Consider the following 21465-nt stretch of genomic DNA (forward strand, 5'->3'; position numbering starts at 1 on the left):
ATTACAATCAATTGATTTCCTTGATACCTCACTCTTCACTTGTTCACTTCTTGGGTGGCTTTCCAAGATCCATTTGGAGATGTATGAAGTACTATTGCCAGTTCACAGGCCTTGCTCTTTTTACTGCTGTGAAAAATATTCAAATTTGAAATAGGTACATCACTTTGAGATAATTTCTCTGCTTTGGATGCAAGAACATCTATTTACTGAGGTCAGAACTTGTCCTTTTTACTGTCAAATTACATTGCAACAATGCCTAAAATTAAAGATCGCCTTGTGGAAGCCCAAAGCTGTAAAACTACTCAGTCTGTGTTGAGTAACCAGTTGCAGAGCTCAGGCTGCAACTTTGAGGAGCTTCTCTGCTGCCTGCTCAGAACCCTCCAACTGCTCAGGACCCTCCAACTGCACATGTGGCACTTATAAAAGCCTCCTAGCAGTAGTACACCTGAAGGCTCCAGCACTGAATACACATGTAAGCTAAGGAACCTGAGCAGCAATAGGGTAATAGTTTCCTAGCAGCTTCTCCCAATACGTTTCTTTGCTGTCTTCCTGTCTACATAACTTTTAACCTTACAGGTCAGGGAGGGAGAAAGCAGGAGGAAATACTTTCTAGATTTGCCTTTTAAGCCTTGAATTTTCTCTTTTCTTTTGATGTTGTGGTCAGATTCCCTGATAACAGAGTGCAGTATTTGAGGCAAGTGTCTGTTACTTACACTTGTTTCTTTGCAGATAGCCTTGACCGCTGCCTGGGATCCAGCTATAATCTAGACTGAGAAAACAAAAGTAATGCTATCGTTCTCCCTGTGTGCCAGTCATGCATCTTCATTTCAGATATGTCTGTGTCTCATCTGTTTTACAGGAAACAACTGGGCGCTTCTTTGAGAACCAGGCCAATTATCAGTGCAAGTCTGGCTACCACCTGGTTGGGAGCTCACTCTTTATCTGCCAAGCCAATCGGCAGTGGTACAGTGAATCACCTCCTCGCTGCGTTCCCCTCAGCTGTGGAAAGCCACCACCCATCCAGCATGGCTACTCCAAAGGAGAAACCTTTGATTTGGGCTCCAAAGTCGAGTTTTTCTGTGATGAAGGCTATGAGCTGATTGGAGATGTGTCTTGGACGTGTCAGAAGTCTGGGAAATGGAACAAAAAGCAAAGCCCAAAGTGTGTGCCAACCAAATGTCCAGAACCACCCTTGGCAGAAAACCAGCTAGTCTTGAGGGAGGTGACTAACCAAGTTGGTGTCGTGCAGTTCTCCTGCAAAGAGGGTTATGTTTTGCATGGTTCCCCTGTACTGAAATGCTTGCCCTCTCAACAGTGGAATGATTCCTTTCCCTTCTGCAAGGTCGTACAGTGTCCTGCACCTCCATACATCCCCTTCAGTGACCCCTTGACTTCATCCCTTCTTTTTGGTAGCACTGTGAAGTACATCTGTGTGGATGGGTTTTTACTGAAGGGTGAATCTACTATCAGATGCCAGGCTGATGGCTCGTGGAGCTTGCCTTTGCCAGAATGTATTCCTGTGGAGTGCCCCCAGCCAGAAGAAATTCAAAATGGCATTGTCGATGTGCAGGGCCTCACCTTCCTCAGCACAGCCCTCTATACTTGTAAACCGGGCTTTGAACTGATGGGGAACACAACTATCCTCTGTGGAGAAGATGGGCGGTGGCTTGGAGGAAGGCCAGCTTGCAAACCCATTGAATGCCCACGGCCTAAGAAGATCCTCAATGGCAAATACTCGTTTACGAACTTCCACTATGGGCAGACTGTTAGGTATTCCTGTGACAGAGGCTTCCAGCTCCAAGGGGAGGAAACGCTGAGCTGCCTGGAGACAGGAGAGTGGAGCACAGATGTTCCCTCCTGCAAAGCCATAAGTTGCCAGCCCCCTCAGCCTATCGAGAATGGCTTTGTGGAGGGTGCAGATTACAGCTACGGGGCCATGGTCATTTACAGCTGCGTGCCTGGCTTCCAGCTCTCTGGCCTTGCCATGCAGACGTGTGAAGAATCAGGCTGGTCTAGCTCCACTCCATCTTGCCTCCCCACCGACTGTGGCCTACCTCCTCACATTGATTTTGGGGAGTACGTGCAGGTGAGGCACAGGGAAAGGCGCTCAGACCAGGAGGGCGTTACAGAGAGTCCCTCCCTTTCACACATGCTGCTGGCTGGCAATCCAAAGGACTTCAGAAGCTCTTCAAAGGAGAACGGTGCAATGCAGCTGACCACTTTCTTGTTTGGAACTATCATTTTATACTCGTGTTACTCTGGCTATGAGCTCTTGGGAAACCCCATTCTAGCTTGCCAAGAAGAAGGGGTCTGGAATGGCTCTGCCCCCTCCTGTGTTTCCATAGAGTGCACAATGCCGTCGCCTCCGGAGAATGGAGTTTTATATTTCACGGAGAACACGCTGGGCAGCGTGGTGCAGTACACCTGTAAGCCAGGGTTTACACTTGTTGGCTCGGACACACGATTGTGCTTGCCAAATCGGCAGTGGAGCAACAGTGCTCCGTACTGCAAAGCAGTAACATGCAGCTCACCCGCCCAGCTGATGAACGGGAGCATAAGGGGGGAAAACTACACGTATGGGAGCGTTGTCTACTATGAGTGCGATCCTGGCTACCAGTTAATTGGCCCCGCAGAGAGGAGGTGCCAAGAGAACCAGAAATGGGATGGCGGTGAACCGATTTGCATCCCCGTTTCCTGCAGCCCGCCGCCAGTTTTGGAGAATGGTCAAGTGTCTGGGGAGGAGTACACATTCCAGAGGCATGCCGAGTATAGCTGCAACGAAGGTTTCCTGTTAGATGGGGACAGGAGTAGAGTCTGCCTTGCAAATGGGAGCTGGAGTGGAATTGCTCCAGTTTGCAAAGCTGTGACCTGCCCCATGCCTCTGCCTCTTGCCAATGGGAGAATTATTGGCTCAGATTTTGGCTTTAGGAAGGAAGTGCAGTATGACTGCAACGAAGGATATAACCTGCAAGGGGCGTCCACGCTTACCTGTCAGAGCGATGGTACCTGGGATTCAGAAGCTCCACGCTGTGAGCCAGTCATTTGTGGGCCTCCTGAAGACATCTCCCACGGCTTTCTGAACGGCTCAGACTTCACCTACGGGGAATTTGCCCAGTATGTGTGCTTTCCTGGCTATGAGCTGCATGGTAATCCTTCACGGCAATGTTTGTCCAATGGTTCCTGGAGTGGAAGCCTTCCATCCTGCCTCCCCTGTGAGTGTCCTGCACCACAGATCCAGAACGGGGTTGTCCTTGGTGAAGATTTCAGCTGTGGGAAGAGCGCCCAGTTTCAATGCCTGGAGGGCTTTAAACTGCTAGGGCCTTCCAGAATCACCTGTGAGGCAGCTGGCAGGTGGAGCTCTGGGTTTCCTCGGTGTGGGCAGATTTCCTGCGGCTCCCCACCCATCATCCCCAACACATTTATCAATGGGAGCAGCTCTGCAGATGAGAACACCATCATATACACCTGCTTGACAGGTTTTGTCATGCGGGGGAGCCCAGAGCTGACTTGTGTGGAGACAGGTGTCTGGAAGAAGCCGTACCCAAGCTGTGAGCTGCTGAGCTGTGGCCCACCACCTTCTGTCCCCAACGCAGAGGTTCTCGGGAACACTCATACCTATGGGAGCAAGGTCCAGTACAGGTAGGAACACTGCTGCCACTCTGTTTCCGTAGAGTCTCTTAAGCAATGAAGATGGGAAGTTTATGCACCCTTTTGAGAAGACCTGGGAGAAAAGTTATGCCTTATCATATGCGTAGAGAGACAAAGCCCACATTCCCATGCCCATAAAAAATTTTATTTGGACCACTGATAAAACTCCAGCAAGGTATTTCAGCATGTTGGGCCGCACTCCTCCACCACCTTGGTTTCCTTTTCCTTTTTGCTTTCCTCCTCTCCTCCTCTGACACTCTGCTCTGTAGGGCATTTTTATTTTTGTTATCCCTTTTAGCATGCCATTTACCTCTTCTTCCTGCTTCTGCTACCTAATGTAACACAGAAGGGCTGGTCTCCTGAAGTCCCATTTTCTGTACCACAGCATTGCACTGTCGACAGGTGCTATTGATGCAGTTACTCCTTTGTCATAAACAAGAAAAATGGGTTTCTGCTGGTTTCTTGGAGGGTGCACACTGGAGATCCTTTTCTCCAAGGTGAGGACTTCCTGGGCAGAACGGGAGATTTTTGGCAGTAAAAATAATAAACAGTAGGGGGCAGAACTGTGAGATTGCATGTGGATGGGTTTAACAGAATCAGACATTCCTGTGCATCTTTCACAAGATGAAGGGGGTCTGCCAACCTACAACTAAACCCACTGCTGGCCATACCCTGCAAGCCAGTTGAGTTGATCTTGGTGAAGCACTGCATGGCACAGAGCAAATCAGGCTGAAACTTCTAAGCAAGCAATCTGTGGTCAGCCTAAGGCTTGGTTTACTTTTGGAAGAAAATGAGATTGTCTTTAGAATTGTTGGTTGCAAATGGGATATCCAGCAATTGGGAATCAAGAAGCTGCAGTAGCATTTGGCACTCGCAGTTTACTTAACCAAAAGCCCTCCTCACAAAGGGAAGGGCAGGGACTGCACCAAGGCATTTGGTATTGTCTAAGCACTAAAGCTACCAACTCACTTCCCCCAGTGGTGCTTCAGCAACATGAAGCACCTGGAGATGAAGTCTGAAACTTCCAACTCTTGCAACAGAATAAACTCATTCTAGGCATGCTTCTTGCAAGGTTCCTTTGAAATAAAAGAAAAGTCACCAGGTGTGCTTACGAACAAATAATGTTGAAAAATGTCTTTGTAACTCGTGGATCAGTTTGTCCGTAGCTGTTTCCCTGTGGTCAGGTGTTAATGCTCTGTTGCAGATGCCTGGAAGGCTACACAATGGTGACAGAGGTGGATGTATGCACTTGTCAGGAAGATGGACAGTGGTCTCCTCAAAGTATTTCCTGTTGCCCCAGAAAGTGTCCACTCCCAGGAAACATCACCCATGTAATAGTACTTGGGGACAACTTCACTGTGAATGCAAACATCACTTTGTCATGTGTAGAAGGCTATACTCTGGTGGGAGCGAGCACATCTACATGCAAGGTATAGTATTATCTGCACTGTTTTATTTTTCAGGCTCTGTTGAATTCAAGAGTCGTCCTCTTACACTCATTAGCTTTTGGCTCTTTATTGCACACAACAAAAAAAATGCAAAGCATGTCCTGCAAAATATAATATATATGCCTTCTTGTTCACCCGTAAACACATAACAGACTTTCAGAACTGGAAATTAATAACTTCTTCTGTCAATAACTAATGCTGTCCTTCAGAAAAGCATTCCTTTTGTCACATTTAGGAGAGTAAATCATGAATCATTTTTACCGGATTAGTACTTTTTGTAAGCAAAGGGTCTCCTCTTCGCTCTTACAAAGATTTGTCAGAGTAAGAGTAATTGTGTTTGATGCTTGTCTGTTCAGGTATTAGATCTCCTTTAGGACCTGGGCAGGCAGCTGAAGCACTTAGTCATAGTATGAGACTTTCAGCCAAGAGAAAAGTACAGAAAACATGGAACTGAGCACCTGCAGTTTCATTCCGCTCCTGATGGGTTCCTGAACTATTAGATGACCTTGTATAAGTGAACTTGCTTTTCAGGTTTCTGTTTCCCCTTTTATATTTTGTTCCTTCTGTCTTTCAATGCTGGGCATTCCTTTCATAGCTGAGCTCCAGTTTTTGTTGATGTTTACTTGTATTACTGAGTTTCTTTAAAGATTTCACAGATAGTATTACATTAACTACATCAGTATGCCCACAGCTATTGGATGTTTCTGCTACAATTTTCCTAACTTTTTCATTTAGATACGAATTTAGCATATGGACTGATGCATTCACACTTTTTATCACAATTATTTTTCAGGAGAGTGGTGTTTGGGTGCCAGTGTTTTCCGATGACATCTGCATTCCTGTGTCATGTGGGACCCCAGAATCTCCAGAGCACGGATTTGTGGTTGGCACCAAATTCAATTATAAAGACGTGGTTCTTTATAAATGTGATCCTGGCTATGAATTACAAGTAAGCAAGCTCAATTTCTAGCACTCTAGAGCGTTAGTTGTCCGTTCTTCCCTGTTCTTACATAATGACTGTGAGAATGTATTATGCCTGCTCCATATTGATATATTTCCTTAGCTGCTATAGAAGTTCAATATCTGATTTTGTTGTTGTCTATAGAATGCTCATGGTATGTCTGAGGTATTACCTGAATTAGTTAACAGTACAACTGAAGCAAATATAAGCATCCTCTTCAAAGGCACGTATTCAGCAAATACCTTTCAGTGTTGTTGTTTTTTATAGCTGAAGTTTATTTCAGTCCTCAAAGTACAGCTTTTTTTCTGAGCATAATGATACATACTTGTGACCATAAATCATGGAAGAGTAAATTTCTCGCATGTGCTCTCTTGAGCTTGCTCTCTGTTCTCAGTTAGATCATCTTCCTTTTTCCAGTCCCATAATATTCCATAATGTTCTATGTCTTCTGCACGCTGCCTTCGAAATTCAAAGCTCCTGATAAATGGCACTGCCCTCAGTTCTGTGATATTGCTAGATGATGTGGAAGTGTTTTGTCTTCTTTGATAAAACAAAGAGGTTGCAGTTTGTTTAATGGCAGCTTTATTCCCTGATGTAGATGTGAACAAAGTCCTTTCCTGTCTCTTGTTTTTACTATGAGCATTGGGCTATTGTTTCTAGCTGAGCTCTGGAGCACTACTGATACCCAGTTATCAGGACTCATGCTAGCCAATTCATAGCAGCCTCATTTTCAAAATCACAATGAGTTCAGAAATGAAAATTCATTGCTGAGGTACAGCATGGCCTTCACCATCCCCAGGTGATGGCAGGATGTGGGACAATCCTGTCCAGATGTATGAGGTAGCAATGACAGGTGCTGTCTCTTAACTCTGTACTTCATGAGTACCAAACAAAATGCAGTATCATGCTTCCTTCGTGCGGTGGTGACTGATAATAAATACAAACTTCATACACCCAGACAGGATTGCATTCACTTGGTCTCTCAGTATATATAAAAAGAAGAGTTTAGAGAAATCATGGGTAACAATAAATCTAATTTCCAGACAGAAACAGAGACAGAAAGGACAGATACGTAGAATTGCTGTATTTTTGGTGGTAATAAACCAGTGCTTTTGTATAGTAAAAAAGATCGATGTGCGTGCTTTGTAGGCCAGCTTCGCCACCTAGTGTCAGTGTGTTTCCCTCTTGTTAGAGGTCCTGTGTTTTTCTCTCCAGAATGCCTTCCAACAATCATTTCAAACAGCTGCTTTTGTCAATGGGTTTGCATTGTAATGAAAGTACATTACTTAAGGGACAAATTTAGATGTTCTTCTTCATGTCTTGGAATAAAATACAAGACAAATCTTTAAGTATTAGGCTAACTATAAAATGTGTGTGTAAGAAAGAAATAACATCATTTATAAGTGAGTTTGAAGCATCAGTTCTTGGGACATGAAGTCAGTACAGTATGTTTACAAACCATAGGCTTGTGCTGCTGGTGAAAAGAATGCAAGTTAGATTTTCATTAAGTGAGTACTGGAAGGAGAAAATGTGCCATCATGACAATTTCTGGGAATAAGAATGGCAAAACTGACAAAAACAGTGATGCTCCAGGGAGAAGGACAAGGAAACTGACTGACCCACTAGCATTTGGTTTGTAAACAGTACCCTGCAGTTTGCAGGAAGGAGTTCTAGCCTAAACTCTCCTCATCAGCTTGGGCTACAGGCATTTAACTCTGTCTTTATATGGGTATATGTACCCGTTGGGAAGACATGCTGGCCTTGCTGTATACCAGAGCTGTTGGGAGAAAAAAGGATTGCTAAGTGAAGCTGTTCTTTGAGCAATGTCTCTTGTTTCGTAGGGTGATACGGAACGGACCTGCCAAGAAGACAAGCTTTGGAGTGGCACAGTGCCAGCATGCAGAAGTATGTTCCATCTGAGTTTGTCACTTGATGAATTTGGTCGAGGGTGCTTTTAGCCTGAAGACACTTGTGGTCATTTTGCCCAATTTATAACTCATACTGTCTTCATATGTCTAAAAATTGTCAGTAAGTACCACTGATAGCACACTGGGAGACGTGCAGAATTGCTGGTGTGCACAGGTGACTGTGTTAAGGAAATCACTACAGCTTTCCACTGCTGTGCCCCTGTACCTCTAAGAAAGCTGGGCAAACAGGTAGCAAAGGGGTTGTTGTTCAATCCTTCCGTTTACGTATACTTTACTTCAGACATAGGGCTGCATGCTTAGAGGAGCCTTTGACACATTCCTTCTGTTGTTTTAGCTCTTTGCATCTTTAGATAAGTTTAATGGAAATTGTTAGTGATATTAAGAGGTTTAAACATTTTCTATTAACTGCGTGGTTAAATAAGATGAGATACAGGGGGGGTCAGAGAAACAGCAGAGTTTCTCTGAAACTACACAAAAAAAGAGTAGCAATGACAACCTGAAGAGCTGTTGTCTTGTATCAGGTTATTGATACAAGAGATTATGGGCATATTACTTTAACAGATTATTGTCCATCTTGGAAGAGTAATATCCGAAATTTAAACAATGCTTCCATTTGAGGTCATGGTTTCTCAGGTTGCTAAGAACCTTTGACCACCACAGTTGCCCAGAGCTGTGGATATTCAACATCCTGAACTGTAGCTCTATGGATGCTCATTTTCAAAGGTACTTCAGCTCTGTGCGATGTCTGATTCCCTCTGCCTGCAGTGCCAAAACAGAAGCTGTCAACAGAAATACTTACATGGAGTTCAGCTGTTGGCTTCAAGGCCTCCTGCCAATAAAGTCACAATGGATTTTGTCTTTGAGCAGTATCTGAGAGCACCGAATATTATTCTGCTGCTGTTCTGCTACTCAGGAGCAAAATATCTGGGAATGCCCATATATACACAGTGTTCTTTCCCTGTTTGTCAGGGTAAAAATCGTGGAGGAGCTAGGAGCAGGACAGGCTGTATGCACTGGGTCTGGAGTATATTTCTTGTGTTACAGGAGTATCATGTGGGCCCCCAGAGGAGATAGAAAATGGATCTGTTCAGGGAGAGGAGTTCTTGTTTGGCAGTGAGGTTTTTTACAGCTGTGACCCTGGTTTCGAACTACAGGGACCAAGCCGAAGGATTTGCCACGTTGACTAAAAGTGGAGCCCCTCTGTTCCTTTTATGCAGGAGTAAGCAGCAAGCACAGCGACATGGTGGCAGTTTCCCAGGAGGGTCAGGAAACTAACTGGCATCGTACTTTTGCTGTCTTCCACCTGATCTCCTGCTCCATTTGGGGGTGTAACAGGAGGAGCCAGCAGAAAAACCGGCTGAGAGGTTCTCGCCAGCAGCTCCTCTCCCATCTGAAGGGAGCTCCTCTTGACATGAGAAAATGGAACAACCATAGAGCTGTGCTCAGGTTACTAGAGGAGTGCAGCCTGCTCTATTTCATTTGCTTTGCACTGTGGGTTGCAGGGCCTTGAACATCATGCGCTGAGGTGATTTGTCTCTGTAATGTCAAGGCTAATACATGTTGGTATATCTGGAGATCAAGACTCTGCTCCTTAGGATCAAATCTTGGTCCTGTGAAGCAGAAGGTGATTAATTGCAGGGGCAGGATTTATGACTTATTTCATACAAGTTATAAATAAAATCCCCAAATTTTGCAATTTCTACCAATAAATTATTTTCCATCTTTTCATGGTGATGTCATAGTCCTACTGCCTGTATTCCTTTCTCTTAGCTTTGACCAATTTGCATGGTCTGTGCCATAAGGACAGGACAGAGGACAAGATCTTCCTTAACTTCTGTCATTTTTCTTGGGGACATCCTGAGACCGTCTTTCACTGTACAGGGAGCAGAGGAGCCTGGAGATGCATCCTCTGGGTTAGTCAGAAGAAATATGCTGGGTCGCTGGATCACTGATCACTTACAACACTGTCAGATACACCAGGGCAGGGTCTCTCTCAGGTGTGTGCAGCCTGAACCCCAGGAGAGAGGGCGAGCAAGGCATTACATAACCTTTCTCATGTAGTATTTCACAGATTCTTTCTTCCCATCTTTCCTTTAATTCAGTCTGTGAGTAGAACTGCAGACAGTGTATGCCAGCCAGACAGAATGGGCTTTGTTGTTTGTATAAAACCAAAATTTTTTCTTCTCTTATAGGAATTACTTGTGGGCTGCATCCCTCAGTAGAAAAAGCAGAGGCCATTTCTACAGGAAGCACATACAGAAGCAACGTAACCTTTGTGTGCAGCGCTGGGTATCATCTTGTTGGACCCCAGAATATCACATGTCTTACCAATGGGAGCTGGAGTAAACCTTTACCATCATGTGAAGGTAAACATTTGGTGTTGTGGCCTGGCACATTCTGATCTGGGATAAGCAGTACCTCCCCCCACGTGCATGTATATCACATAATCCAGGGAGTAAGCTGCTTTCTGGAAGCAATTCTGTAATGTGTGTTAAAAATTGTGCATGATAAATGAAACGTCTCAAAAGGAACAGTGCCTATTACCAAACCATAAGGAGGTTTAGACATCATCTTCCCCTAGGTCTTCATCTGCAGTTTTACAATCTTAGTGAGAGATGACATTGCTTATCATCTGAGAAAATCGAACCATTAACTAAAGGTGATGGACTGTGAGGACATGAAATTTCTCCCAGCAGCCTTCTGAAGTCAGTTGCTACTTTGATATTCTTCCTCTGAATTTCGGGCCCCAAACCCAGCAACAGGATTGTCTCAAGGACAATATCAGCAGCTCTGCCTTTATCTCCACTCTCCTCACTTGAATAAATTCTGTGAGTGAATGATGTACCATTTTGCACTTTAGTGCTTTCAGATGCTCCCTCGGTAGGTCCTGTAGCTTATGCCAAGCAGAGTAAGTATCGAGCAAGAACTGCCTGTGTCATACAGAGTGTCATACAGAGTTGGTGGAAGCAAGACTGTCAACATAAAAATGGAACAAAAACTTAAGGTCCCAAACATGAACAGATAGCCAGTGTTGTTGGATGACTCTGTTCAACATATAAAGTGTGTAGAAGCATAGTAAATTCCAGTATCATTAAGTATGAGTGTTCTCCTTTCCTGGCCTTTTAGCTATGAAAAGGCAAAGTCTGGGCTTCACGCTATTCCTTTCCTTTCAGAAGTACATTTGTCCATTTTTTGCTCATCTCACTTCCTTGGGCTGTCTGCCTGCTGGCTTCAGAAACACAGAAGAGAATCTTGAGGGGAGCAATTAGAAATTTAAGTGTCAGCACCTTCCATCAAACCCATCCTGCATCTCATCTGGTATTTCTTGTCTGTCAAAAAAAGGAGGTTGCAAAGGGCTGCAAGTTTCTGAGGTCTCTCTTAGCAGTGAGAAGGAACCATCTCCATGTTCTGCCCCACATACCCCAGTACGAGGCCATAAATGTGTCCTTCCCTCTCTCTGCCAAATGTTGCTGACCTGATAAATGTGTGGCTGTGGCTTTTCTCTATCACTGGGAGGAGCTCCTTCCCTGACTTGACTGCAGTGCCTTACTGGGGCTACTGAACTGTCCCTCAATGCTCTTCATGGTTTATTAGTCTGTGGCTGCTACTTTAAACATACTGTGTGAGTAACTCAGGAACTGTTGGAAGTCCAGGTCTGATACCAAGCTGAGTTAATGAGAGCTCTTCCTTTGCAGAGACCAGATGCAAAGTTCCACTTTCCTTGCTGAATGGGAAGGCGATTTATGAAAACAATACAGTTGGCAGTACTATAGCATATTTCTGCGAGAGAGGATACAGCTTGGAAGGAGAACCTGCAGCAGAGTGCACAAGGGATGGAAGATGGAGCAATCCCTTGCCTCTCTGTAAACGTGTGTGTTTGCTTTGTAATGAAAAAGAGGTCTCAACTTTTAAGCATTAAAGGCTAGGTTGCTCTTCATTTAAGCTGACAGTAATTGAGAGCAACTTCTGCAGATATTTGTGGAGATGCACTGTAATTTTCTTCTGGAGTGGCCATGAGCAGAATTTGTCACTCATAGTTTAAAAAATTGGTTTGACCTGCATTAGGAGATACATTGGTGTGCATCCTGTTTTTACAAAGGAACAAAGGAAGCAGTTGCTGAGAGATGTTAAAGCATTATCTTGTCTGAATGTATTTTTCTGACAGTAAAATAATAAGCTGTGTTCTGCATAACTCCCTTTAGTTGGAAAGCTGACATTAAATGGAGTCAATTGGATTCAGCCATTTGATATATGAGGAGCAGGTGAGAGAAAGGCATTTGTTCAGCCTTTGGAAGAGAAGGCAAGGACTGACCTTATCGTTGTCTGCAAATGACTACTGGCAGGGTGTAAATAAAAAAGAAACAGACTCCTTTCAGAGGGGCACAGTGGTAGGGTGTGAGGGACTGGACCCAAGCTGCAACAAAGGAAGGTCCAATTAAGTGTTTGAGGAAACTTTTCACTATGATAGCAGTTGAATTCTGGAACAGGGTTCCTGGAGAGGATGAGAAATGTCCATCCTCAGACATACTCACATGTCAGCTGTACAAGTCCTAGAGCAGCCTGACTTAGATGGTCCTGCTTTGAAAAGAAGGTTGGACTAAAGGTCTATATAAATTATCCTGTGATTCTATGAAACAGCACCTTATACATGTGTATACCGTGCATGCATAGCCACAATACCCATCATTGTTGCTGTATCTGTTTGTAACTACTTCTAAGATCTACTCTTGTCTCAAGGTAGTAATTGAGACATTTTAGCTTTTCTACAACAAAGGACTCAGAGGATTTTAGTTTGAGGAATGTGGTATTAATCTGTGCTGCAGGTAAGGTCCAGCCTTTTCCACATTCATGGTGAGAGCAGTAAACCATGCAAAAATACCTCAGCAAGCTTGCAGGCAGTAATAAATAAGGTTATCAGAGAAATTCAAAATTCTAATGCCTCTACGCAAACACCTGGATTTTACGCTGTTTTCTATTGATCCAGGCCCTCAGAACAAGGAATGGAATAAGTTTGATTCCTTTTAAAAGTGGAGTAGGTCTCACTTTTTTATATAAAGGCTATGGTAACCAGGAAGGACAGGAGAGAATGGTGTGATTGTAACATATGATACTCCCCACTTAAGTCCTTAGTATATCTTCCACTGACTTCAATGGAGTACATAGCAAGTCATGTGACAGCAGAGAATCAAATCTTTTAACATTATTTTATAACCCAAATCTCATAACTTTTCATCAAATTACAAATAGGACTTGTGAGTAGCATCCATTTCTATTGCTCTTCATATGATCTGATTTTGAAATTTGCAGAAATAAAGTTCTCTCTTTCTTCCTTCCTTTCCTCTCTTTTTCCTTCCTCTTCCCTCGCACCTTTTCTTTGAACAGCAAACCCTTGTCCTGTGCCTTTCATAATCCCAGAGAACGCCCTTCTCTCCGAGGTGGATTTTTATGTTGGGCAGAATGTCTCCATCAGGTGCAGGGAAGGCTACCAGCTGAAAGGGCAGGCTGTGATCACCTGCAATGCTGATGAGACTTGGACTCCAACAACGGCTAAGTGTGAAAGTAAGTACAGGTGTTGGGGTTCTGCAAGGACACGGTCTGCCTCTGTAGGGCTGGTGGCACGTCTGTGTCGCACAGGAGGGTAACAGCACAGACATATTGGCAGAGCTCTCTAGCTGCCTGGCAGAGAAGGACCTGGGAGTGATGGTGGACAGTGGGCTGAATATGAGCCAGCAGTGTGCTCAGGTGGCCAAGAAGGCCAACGGCATCCTGGCTTGTATCAGAAGCAGTGTGGCCAGCAGGGCTAGGGAGGTGATCGTCCCCCTGTACTCGGCTCTGGTGAGGCCGCACCTTGAGTACTGTGTTCAGTTTTGGGCCCCTCGCTACAAGAAGGACATGGAGGTGCTTGAGCGGGTCCAGAGAAGGGCGACGAAGCTGGTGAGGGGCCTGGAGAACAGGTCCTACGAGGAGCGGCTGAGGGAGCTGGGCTTGTTCAGCCTGGAGAAGAGGAGGCTCAGGGGTTAGCTTATCGCTCTCTACAGGTACCTTAAAGGAGGCTGTAGTGAGGTGGGGGTTGGTCTGTTCTCCCACGTGCCTGGTGACAGGATGAGGGGGAATGGGCTGAAGTTGCGCCAGGGGAGTTTTAGGTTGGATGTTAGGAAGAACTTCTTTACTGAAAGGGTTGTGAGGCATTGGAATGGGCTGCCCAGGAAAGTGGTGGAGTCACCATCCCTGGAAGTCTTTAAAAGATGTTGAGCTTAGGGATATGGTTTAGTGGAGGGCTTGTCAGCATTGGGTCAGAGGTTGGACTCAATGATCTTGACGTCTCTTCCAACCTAGATGATTCTGTGATTCTGTGATAAAGAACAGAGTTTTTATCTACAATTGTCCTATGGAGAGCTGGGTTGCTTCTAGAGACCCTGGCTCATAAAAGCTGTATAAAAGAGCTATATCTTCTTTCTAAGAGAGTTATTTCAGGAAGAAGATCCAGAATATGTCTACAAATTGATGCCCTAGATGCACTCATGCTACTGGCCTTTAGGTTCTGCTGTAATTTCCTTTTCAATTTACCTTTTGCAAGCAATGCAGCTGGGCTTGATTATTGCATACCCTGAATGATTCCAGTGAGATTATGTTGAGACAAGGGCTATAGTGAGAGGTGTTCTTTTATTGTATTCATTGACACTGATACAAGGCATGAAGTCCTTTTTCAGGCTTTTTGGCTTCTTAGAATCAGTATTGATTAGTTGCATCACCTCCCTCTGCAAACCCAGTCTCATGTATTTCCTAGGACCATCTGAAAGTTTCTGCGCTGTCTGGTAGATATAGTCATTGTTGCATTACTTAAAATTGCTGTTGCTGGTCTTCTCCATGCTTTGGTCTTCTCCATGCTTGCTGGCACACACGTGGGAGTACATACAGTTTCACCCTGTGGGTACCTGCACTGTGGAGAAGCCCTGCATTTTCATCAGAGGTGTCTTAGCACCTTCTGAGTCCTGTGGGCAAAGCACAGAGTTGGAAACCACGTCATGCAGGCATTGTAGCTCACCAGCCTCTGGGTGATTTCTTTTGTTTAGAGATATCTTGCGGGCCCCCAGCTCACATAGAGAATGCTCTCATCCATGGTAGCTTCTATCAGTATGGAGACGTGATCACCTATTCCTGCTACAGTGGCTACATGCTGGAGGGGCCCCTGCGAAGCATTTGCCTAGAAAATGGAACATGGACAACACCACCTACCTGCAAAGGTAAGTAGTTTTTTGAACAGAAGTATTTCTTAACTAGCCATAAGCATGGAGGTGTCATCCTAGCTGCAGCAGAAACAAAAGCCAAATTCTTGCTGGTTTCAATGCAGCTGTGATTTCACCTACATTTTAAGTGCAGGGTGTCACTTTTTATTTCCAGGTGAAAAGAGTACTTCCTCAATTTTTCTCTCTAGTCCTTGCTAACCCTATGGTTTCTCTTCCTACAGTGTTGTATCCCACACTTTAGATTCTCTTTGCCACATTTTTTGTAAGAAGGATACAGATACAGAACTAACTAGTCATCTTGTTGATATGCTAGGGTATTTCAAATAAAGCACTCCTGGTCATTTTTTCAAGCACTGCATAAAAGACAAGTAGATCAAATGGGTGCCTTACCTTTCCATCCTTGACTTCTATAAATTACAGAATTAACTCTTTCACACTGAAGATTCATATAAAGTATCAATTTTAAGCAGAAAATGGGGAAACCAACACAGAACATAGACAAACTATGCAGTAAAAAACAGATATAAGAATATTCGAGCACTAACTGAAAACAAAGGGTAAGGCATAGCAAAAGTGTCCAAAGGTCACACAGCTGTCATGGAGGAGACCTTGACATCTGCCATTTCCCCACCAGAAACTTGACTAGCCCTCCTGCTGCCGGCTCACTATGTAGCTGTGTGGGTTAGTTGTAGCCTTGAAGCCTTACCTCAGATAGTGTTACAGCCATTACAATATGAACTGAGCCTTAGGTGTTCTGTGCAGAAACATGAGCATTAGAAGTCACATTCCCATAGCTCGAGAATTCCTGCAGAAGAGAAGAGGTGCCAGAACATTGATCTGGGAACATCAGAGTCGTAATCGAAGTTGTCAGGTCTGCCTCTGCTCTTGCAAGTGTCTCAGCATCACATGCCTAAAATTGAAGCAGAAATACTTCCTCCTTTGCCATCTTTCTGTTTGGATCAGAAACCCCTTGGTGCTGGAGGTTTCTATACAGTGCTTAGCCTGAGTAACCAGGGTCCCTTTGGTACTGTTTTTTTGTTGTTGAATTCTGCCACCAAAACATGAATGTCAAGACCCAGATAATTTGAGTTGCCCTCCTGTGTGAAAGCAAGCACTCTGTTAAAGTGCCAAATGCAATAGCTAAAATTTCCTTGCCTAAAAAATCACAGATCAGCAGGTTGTTTTGAGAAGGCACATTGCCAGTGAAGTGGAATTGTAACTCCTGAGCATTACAGGAATAGAGAAGCTGCTTCTGAAAACCATCCTCTTCTTAGTAATGTGCTCATGGTTTGGCATTGCCCCAAAGAGTAGGCTGTTGAGCAGCCAAGTAGAGGAGATTTATGGTAAAAGCACCTGAGTTATGTCAGATGCCTGGAGTTATCCAAAAGTCATTTTGGAAACTAACCCTCACCAACAATCAAGTCCTTTCTGAAAAGCTTACCAAGTACTTTACTATTTCTTTCTAAACTGTAGTGGCTACAGAAATCAAGGGATCTCTGCACAATAGCTACTCTACCTAAGCTAGGTATTTATTAGCAATTTATCTTTTTTATGTTATCTCCAGACTATAACACTGTGCATTCTTCATCTGCCTCCTTAATATCATCAGTTTTAGTTTTTACTCTTATTTACTAGTTTTTAGTTACACAGAATTTAGTTACCTTATGCCAAGGGCTGTAGTCTTCTGCTAAAAGAGGTTCTTGACATTGTTGGCTAACAAACCGAAAGGGATGATATGCAAAAAAACTGTCAAGCATCCTGTTTCCAATACCACTGAATTCATGGGACAATTCAAAGGAATGAGTGTTGGGATTAATTATTTTGAAATGCAAAGTGATGAGGTGGACAGATGATCAGGGTTGTGCAAGTAAACGAAGTGGAAAAACCTGCCTTGTGGTATATTAAGGGAGAAAAATAACAATTCCCCCCTCCCCCCTTTCACCTAAAAGGGAAACTAAAAAGGACCAAAGATGCTTCTGAGGGGACCGATGTGTTTTCATGACACATTTCAAAATAATCTTTCAGAACTGCTTTATAATTCATTTGGGGGATTTGCCTAACAAAAGGGCCTACAGGACCCAAGCCTTTGTGGCGTACATCAGAAGCAACATGAAAGCACTCTTTGCTATGATTCATCCTGCATTTCTTCTCTTTGGCTCTGTGAGCTGATTATTAGTATGTCCTAAGCCTGCTTGAAACATACTGGCCCGGTTGAACAGGTTAGTTAACGTAAATATTGTAATTAAAAAGCAGACTCTGTTGGCTTCTGTGGGAGAGCTGTAACCACAGCTGCACTTGGCTATTGCAGGCCAGATTCTGATCTGAGTTTCAGGGGTGAGAAGTATTAGGCTGGATCTGACAAATGTAAACACCTGTGGGACTCATCAGCCTTCACAGATTCACACAGCTTGTCGAACTAACTCCTCTCTCTCCTCTCTGAAATGCTCTAAAATCTGTGTCAGGAATTTGCTTGGAGAGATCTTCTGGCATGGTGCAGCTAACCAAAAGGTTGGTACCCAGCTAGCAGACAAGCATTCTGAGGGGCAGCAGAGGCATCAGGAAACTGTTCACAGAAAAGCTTTTTGGCAGAACAGAAATCTTTTTTTTTTTTTTACCTCTTCTTACCCAAATTTGTCTTGCAGCAGTGTAATGCTTGGAAATAACTATCAGCATGGATTTATAAGGGTGGAATCTCAACGATTAAGATTGATACTGTGAATGTGAGATGTGCTACCAGAAGCTGCAGTTAATGATTGCCGTTTTTTCTCCAGTAGATCAGGATTGCACTTCTCCTGCTTGCTTTCACAGAAGCTGAAAAAGAGAATGAGATCCAAGCTTAACTTCTTGCTCCAAGCTTTTCTCTACTTTTGTCTGCTGAGTGAATAATAATCCCTACAGCTACAGACACATAGAGCCTCTCCCTGTGTAAACTGGTGTATAACAAGAGCACAGCTAGGGATGGTACTTACTAATTCAGAGTTTCACAATGAGGGGTCCTTGGCAGAAATCCAATAGAAGCATACCTCTGACTGAGATCCTGAATCCAAAGCAACTTCTGTAACTCATGAAATGTCTACATCTTCTCCATCAACAGTGTGAGAGAGAATAAATTCCAGAAACCATGTAGGGGGCGGCCTTGAATTTAACTTGGCTTTTAATTTATATACCAGCCCTTTACTTACCATCCCATTATACTTTCATGGAATATCTTTTCAGTGTTCTGGATCACAGATGCCTTCAAAACTTCAAATGCTTTTTGATTCAACTTTCATAATTTTTCATTGCACGGAAGAAATCTGTTTGGCGCACTATTCCACTTCAGTCAACACCTAGAGACAAGCTGTCTGTATATTCTTAGATATCTTTACAACAAAGATCATTCCAAATACCTCTGAAAATACTGCAACTTCTGTGAACCTGTCAGGTCATAAGGTCTCTTCCCAATCTCATTATCAGATGACATTTGATGGGAAAGTTCTTGAGTTTTTAAGAAAGCTAAAGCTTCAGCTAAGGCTTTCAATGGAGTCCAAGCTGTAACTTGCAGCTTGGCATGGTTTAGTTGCAAGAGTGACTCAAGCTCTGCTCTGTCAGTGCAAGATTTGCATTCTTTCCAGTGTGGAAGTCAGGTCTGAACCAGTGTGCTACACCACTGCTTGTAGTTAATACTAACATTGAAAAAGATCTGAAATACTTTCAAAGCCTAAACACATTATTTTGCTCAGCTGGTAACTAATTAAAGATAGGATGCAATTAACAGTTCAGATTGAGTTTCCTGAGGTTACTCTGTGTTCATAACTACCACTAATTAGAAGTTTGTCTGATTACTTATTTGTTCTGTAGTACCATCTAGAAGCCACATTTTTTGATCTTATGTATATGGCATGTACATCAACATGAGAGGGATTGTACTTGCTCCAATGATCTTTAATATGTTTGTACTTAGCTTGCCACCCAGTTTTTTAAAGTAGTCCTGGTTTTCCTGGAAATACTAGCCAAGACACAGCGCAATGTTGTACAAAAGATGATGATGGAGTCCAAAGCCTGTTGAGTTCAGGCAACTTACTGGGGTGGTGTGTTAGAGCCCGCTTCAAATTCATCACTTGTGTGATCAAGTATTTATTAGCAGGTATGTGAGCCATGGAGCAGCAGTCAGCATGAATGCTGAATGAGGCTTGTAATCATGCTTTTGGTTCCACAGGTAAACACTTTGCTGTGCCACTGTTGCACCCAGTGTAGGGCACTCCTCATTCCTCTGGATGATACTGCAATAAAAATTCCATGTGCAACCACAGTGTTTTATCTCACTTTTGACAAACCCTGTGTTATGCCAGACAGCATTATCTTGGTGCTTCATACCAAGGTTAGAAGAAAGCTTGATTTTATCAAGAGGAGGAAAAAAGTGGGTAATAGTTTTTGTGGGGGGAGAAAAAACAAGTAGAGCACAGTGTTAGCCTTGAAGCGTTGTCCAGATAATTTACCAGACCATCCTAAAAACATTATTTTTCATTCTTGTCATTGTTCAAGGACATTTTTAGGTTGTTTTAATGGTAAATAAAGAGGAAAGTATTATGTATTGTATGCTTCCCTCCGTACTCTTGCTCACCGTACCTAGTCACATGCACACAGCTAGGAAACGATGTTGCCCTTGAAATCAAAAATAAGTTAAACTTCAGAACTTTACTGTGTTTGTTTGTCCTACGTGAAACCTTACAACGGCAAAAATCTGTCTAAGATTCTGAATTATTGATTTTCTAATTCACCTTCTTGAGGTGGTCATGAAATCGTTCTGTTTTCAGCTGTCTGTCGGTTCCCGTGTCAGAATGGTGGGGTCTGTGAGCGACCAAATGCCTGCTCGTGTCCGGATGGCTGGATGGGTCGTCTCTGTGAAGAACGTATGTATCATCCATTAAGCATAATTTTTAAGGATGTTGTAGGTAGGACAAATGAATTTACTGCCAAGTGGGAAAATTACAGGCCTAAGAGCCAAAAACATAAAAATCATAACTGTGTTCTGCTTGACAAATTAGACTAGAAATGACTAAGCAATTGCTTGTTTCTAGACAAATGACTGTCCTCTAACACCTATAAAAAGATAATACAGCTGTGATAATAATAGCTGCTCAGATAATACGGCTGGGGCACCTTTTCCATCCTGTCCTTCCTGACCTGTGTTCCACTGCCCCACAAATGCTGGGCCGGCTTTTCCTGGCCTGGGCCATTGCGTAACTGGAGAACTGGATCTGTTCTGGTTGGGAACAGTCAAATCTGACCTCTGGGCATGTCAGAAATTCTATGGGCAGCGTTGGAGATGCCAGATTTTGCCATATTTCCCATTTCCTTGGCAGTGCTCTTTACAGAAAGGATTGGTGCTGTCCGCCGCCAAGCGTGCGGACTCGGCCCTGTATGTTGGGCATTTTCAGCAGGAGGGGGGTTGAGCCCTGTGCCTGGCAGCATCGTGTTGGCAATGCCACAACTTTATTTCCTTACCTTAATGTTAGCAACAATACCTACTGCATTCTTCAGAACCAGAAGACATGCCCCTAGACGTTTTGATCTGTCATCCCAGTTCTGACCCTGTTTTCCTATACGGGGAAAATGAACAGACAGCTGACTGGTTAGATTACAGTTCAGGCAGACACAGGCAATAGCCCTCTTTTTTTTTTTTTTTCTTTACTTTGACATAGGTAGCGAGGAGGAGAGGCTTCCCACAATTGGTTAATGCCACCTTGATTCTGCGTTATTGCTTGTCAAGCAAGGTACAGCAGTGAACAGAAAAGTTAGGTTTAGTCTTTGGTGCTGACGGCCTGTTTTGCAAATCAGAGGGCTTTTTGAGTGTAGCACTGAGCACTGATCTGTCAGGGCCAGGCCCCAGGTGAGGCCACAGGATTTGGAAAGAATCCGGTCGCTTCCTACTTCACGGTACATTTCACAGGTAATAAGAGAGGTACATCTTCCTGAGAAGGGCCTGACTACCTGGAAAAATGTGCAGAGCACTACTCATTTAGTGATACAGACAAGAGTAAATCTTGGTGATATAGATTAGTCCCTTGAACTCCCAGAATTTCATTATTCCTTTCTTACCCAAGCTGACTGTACCTGCTCAGCTTGATCTCTGCTATGCAGCAGAAGAGGAATAAACTGTGTCCATCAGTCCTCTGCAGCCCCCATCAATCCTCCCAGAATAAAACTCCCCTGCAAGTGCCTCACATGGGTCCACATTTGAGGCCCAGCTC

At 43.8% G+C, this 21465-nt stretch overlaps 1 protein-coding gene and 1 long non-coding RNA gene across 3 annotated transcripts in view; one reads left to right on the forward strand and one right to left on the reverse strand.

Moving 5' to 3' along the window:
* SVEP1 (sushi, von Willebrand factor type A, EGF and pentraxin domain containing 1) overlaps positions 1-21465 on the forward strand; it is a 124352-nt gene that overhangs the window by 94715 nt on the left and 8172 nt on the right. The window contains exons 38-46 of one of the 2 annotated variants that reach the window (XM_038169897.2): positions 860-3639; positions 4853-5078; positions 5890-6045; positions 7899-7962; positions 10178-10351; positions 11681-11854; positions 13368-13544; positions 15059-15229; positions 20029-20124. In XM_038169897.2, the coding sequence (XP_038025825.1) occupies positions 860-3639; positions 4853-5078; positions 5890-6045; positions 7899-7962; positions 10178-10351; positions 11681-11854; positions 13368-13544; positions 15059-15229; positions 20029-20124 (4018 nt within the window). The remainder of the gene's footprint in view (positions 1-859; positions 3640-4852; positions 5079-5889; positions 6046-7898; positions 7963-10177; positions 10352-11680; positions 11855-13367; positions 13545-15058; positions 15230-20028; positions 20125-21465) is intronic. The other variant, XM_038169899.2, reaches the window with a different exon arrangement.
* Positions 14839-17016, reverse strand: LOC113840121 (uncharacterized). Its single transcript, XR_003492854.3, has 3 exons — positions 16894-17016; positions 15939-16037; positions 14839-14977 (listed from the first exon to the last, which is right to left on the reverse strand). It is a non-coding gene; the product is annotated as an uncharacterized lncRNA (long non-coding RNA).

This window comes from Anas platyrhynchos, chromosome Z (assembly GCF_047663525.1).
Source record: "Anas platyrhynchos isolate ZD024472 breed Pekin duck chromosome Z, IASCAAS_PekinDuck_T2T, whole genome shotgun sequence".
Classification (NCBI taxonomy): domain Eukaryota; kingdom Metazoa; phylum Chordata; class Aves; order Anseriformes; family Anatidae; genus Anas; species Anas platyrhynchos.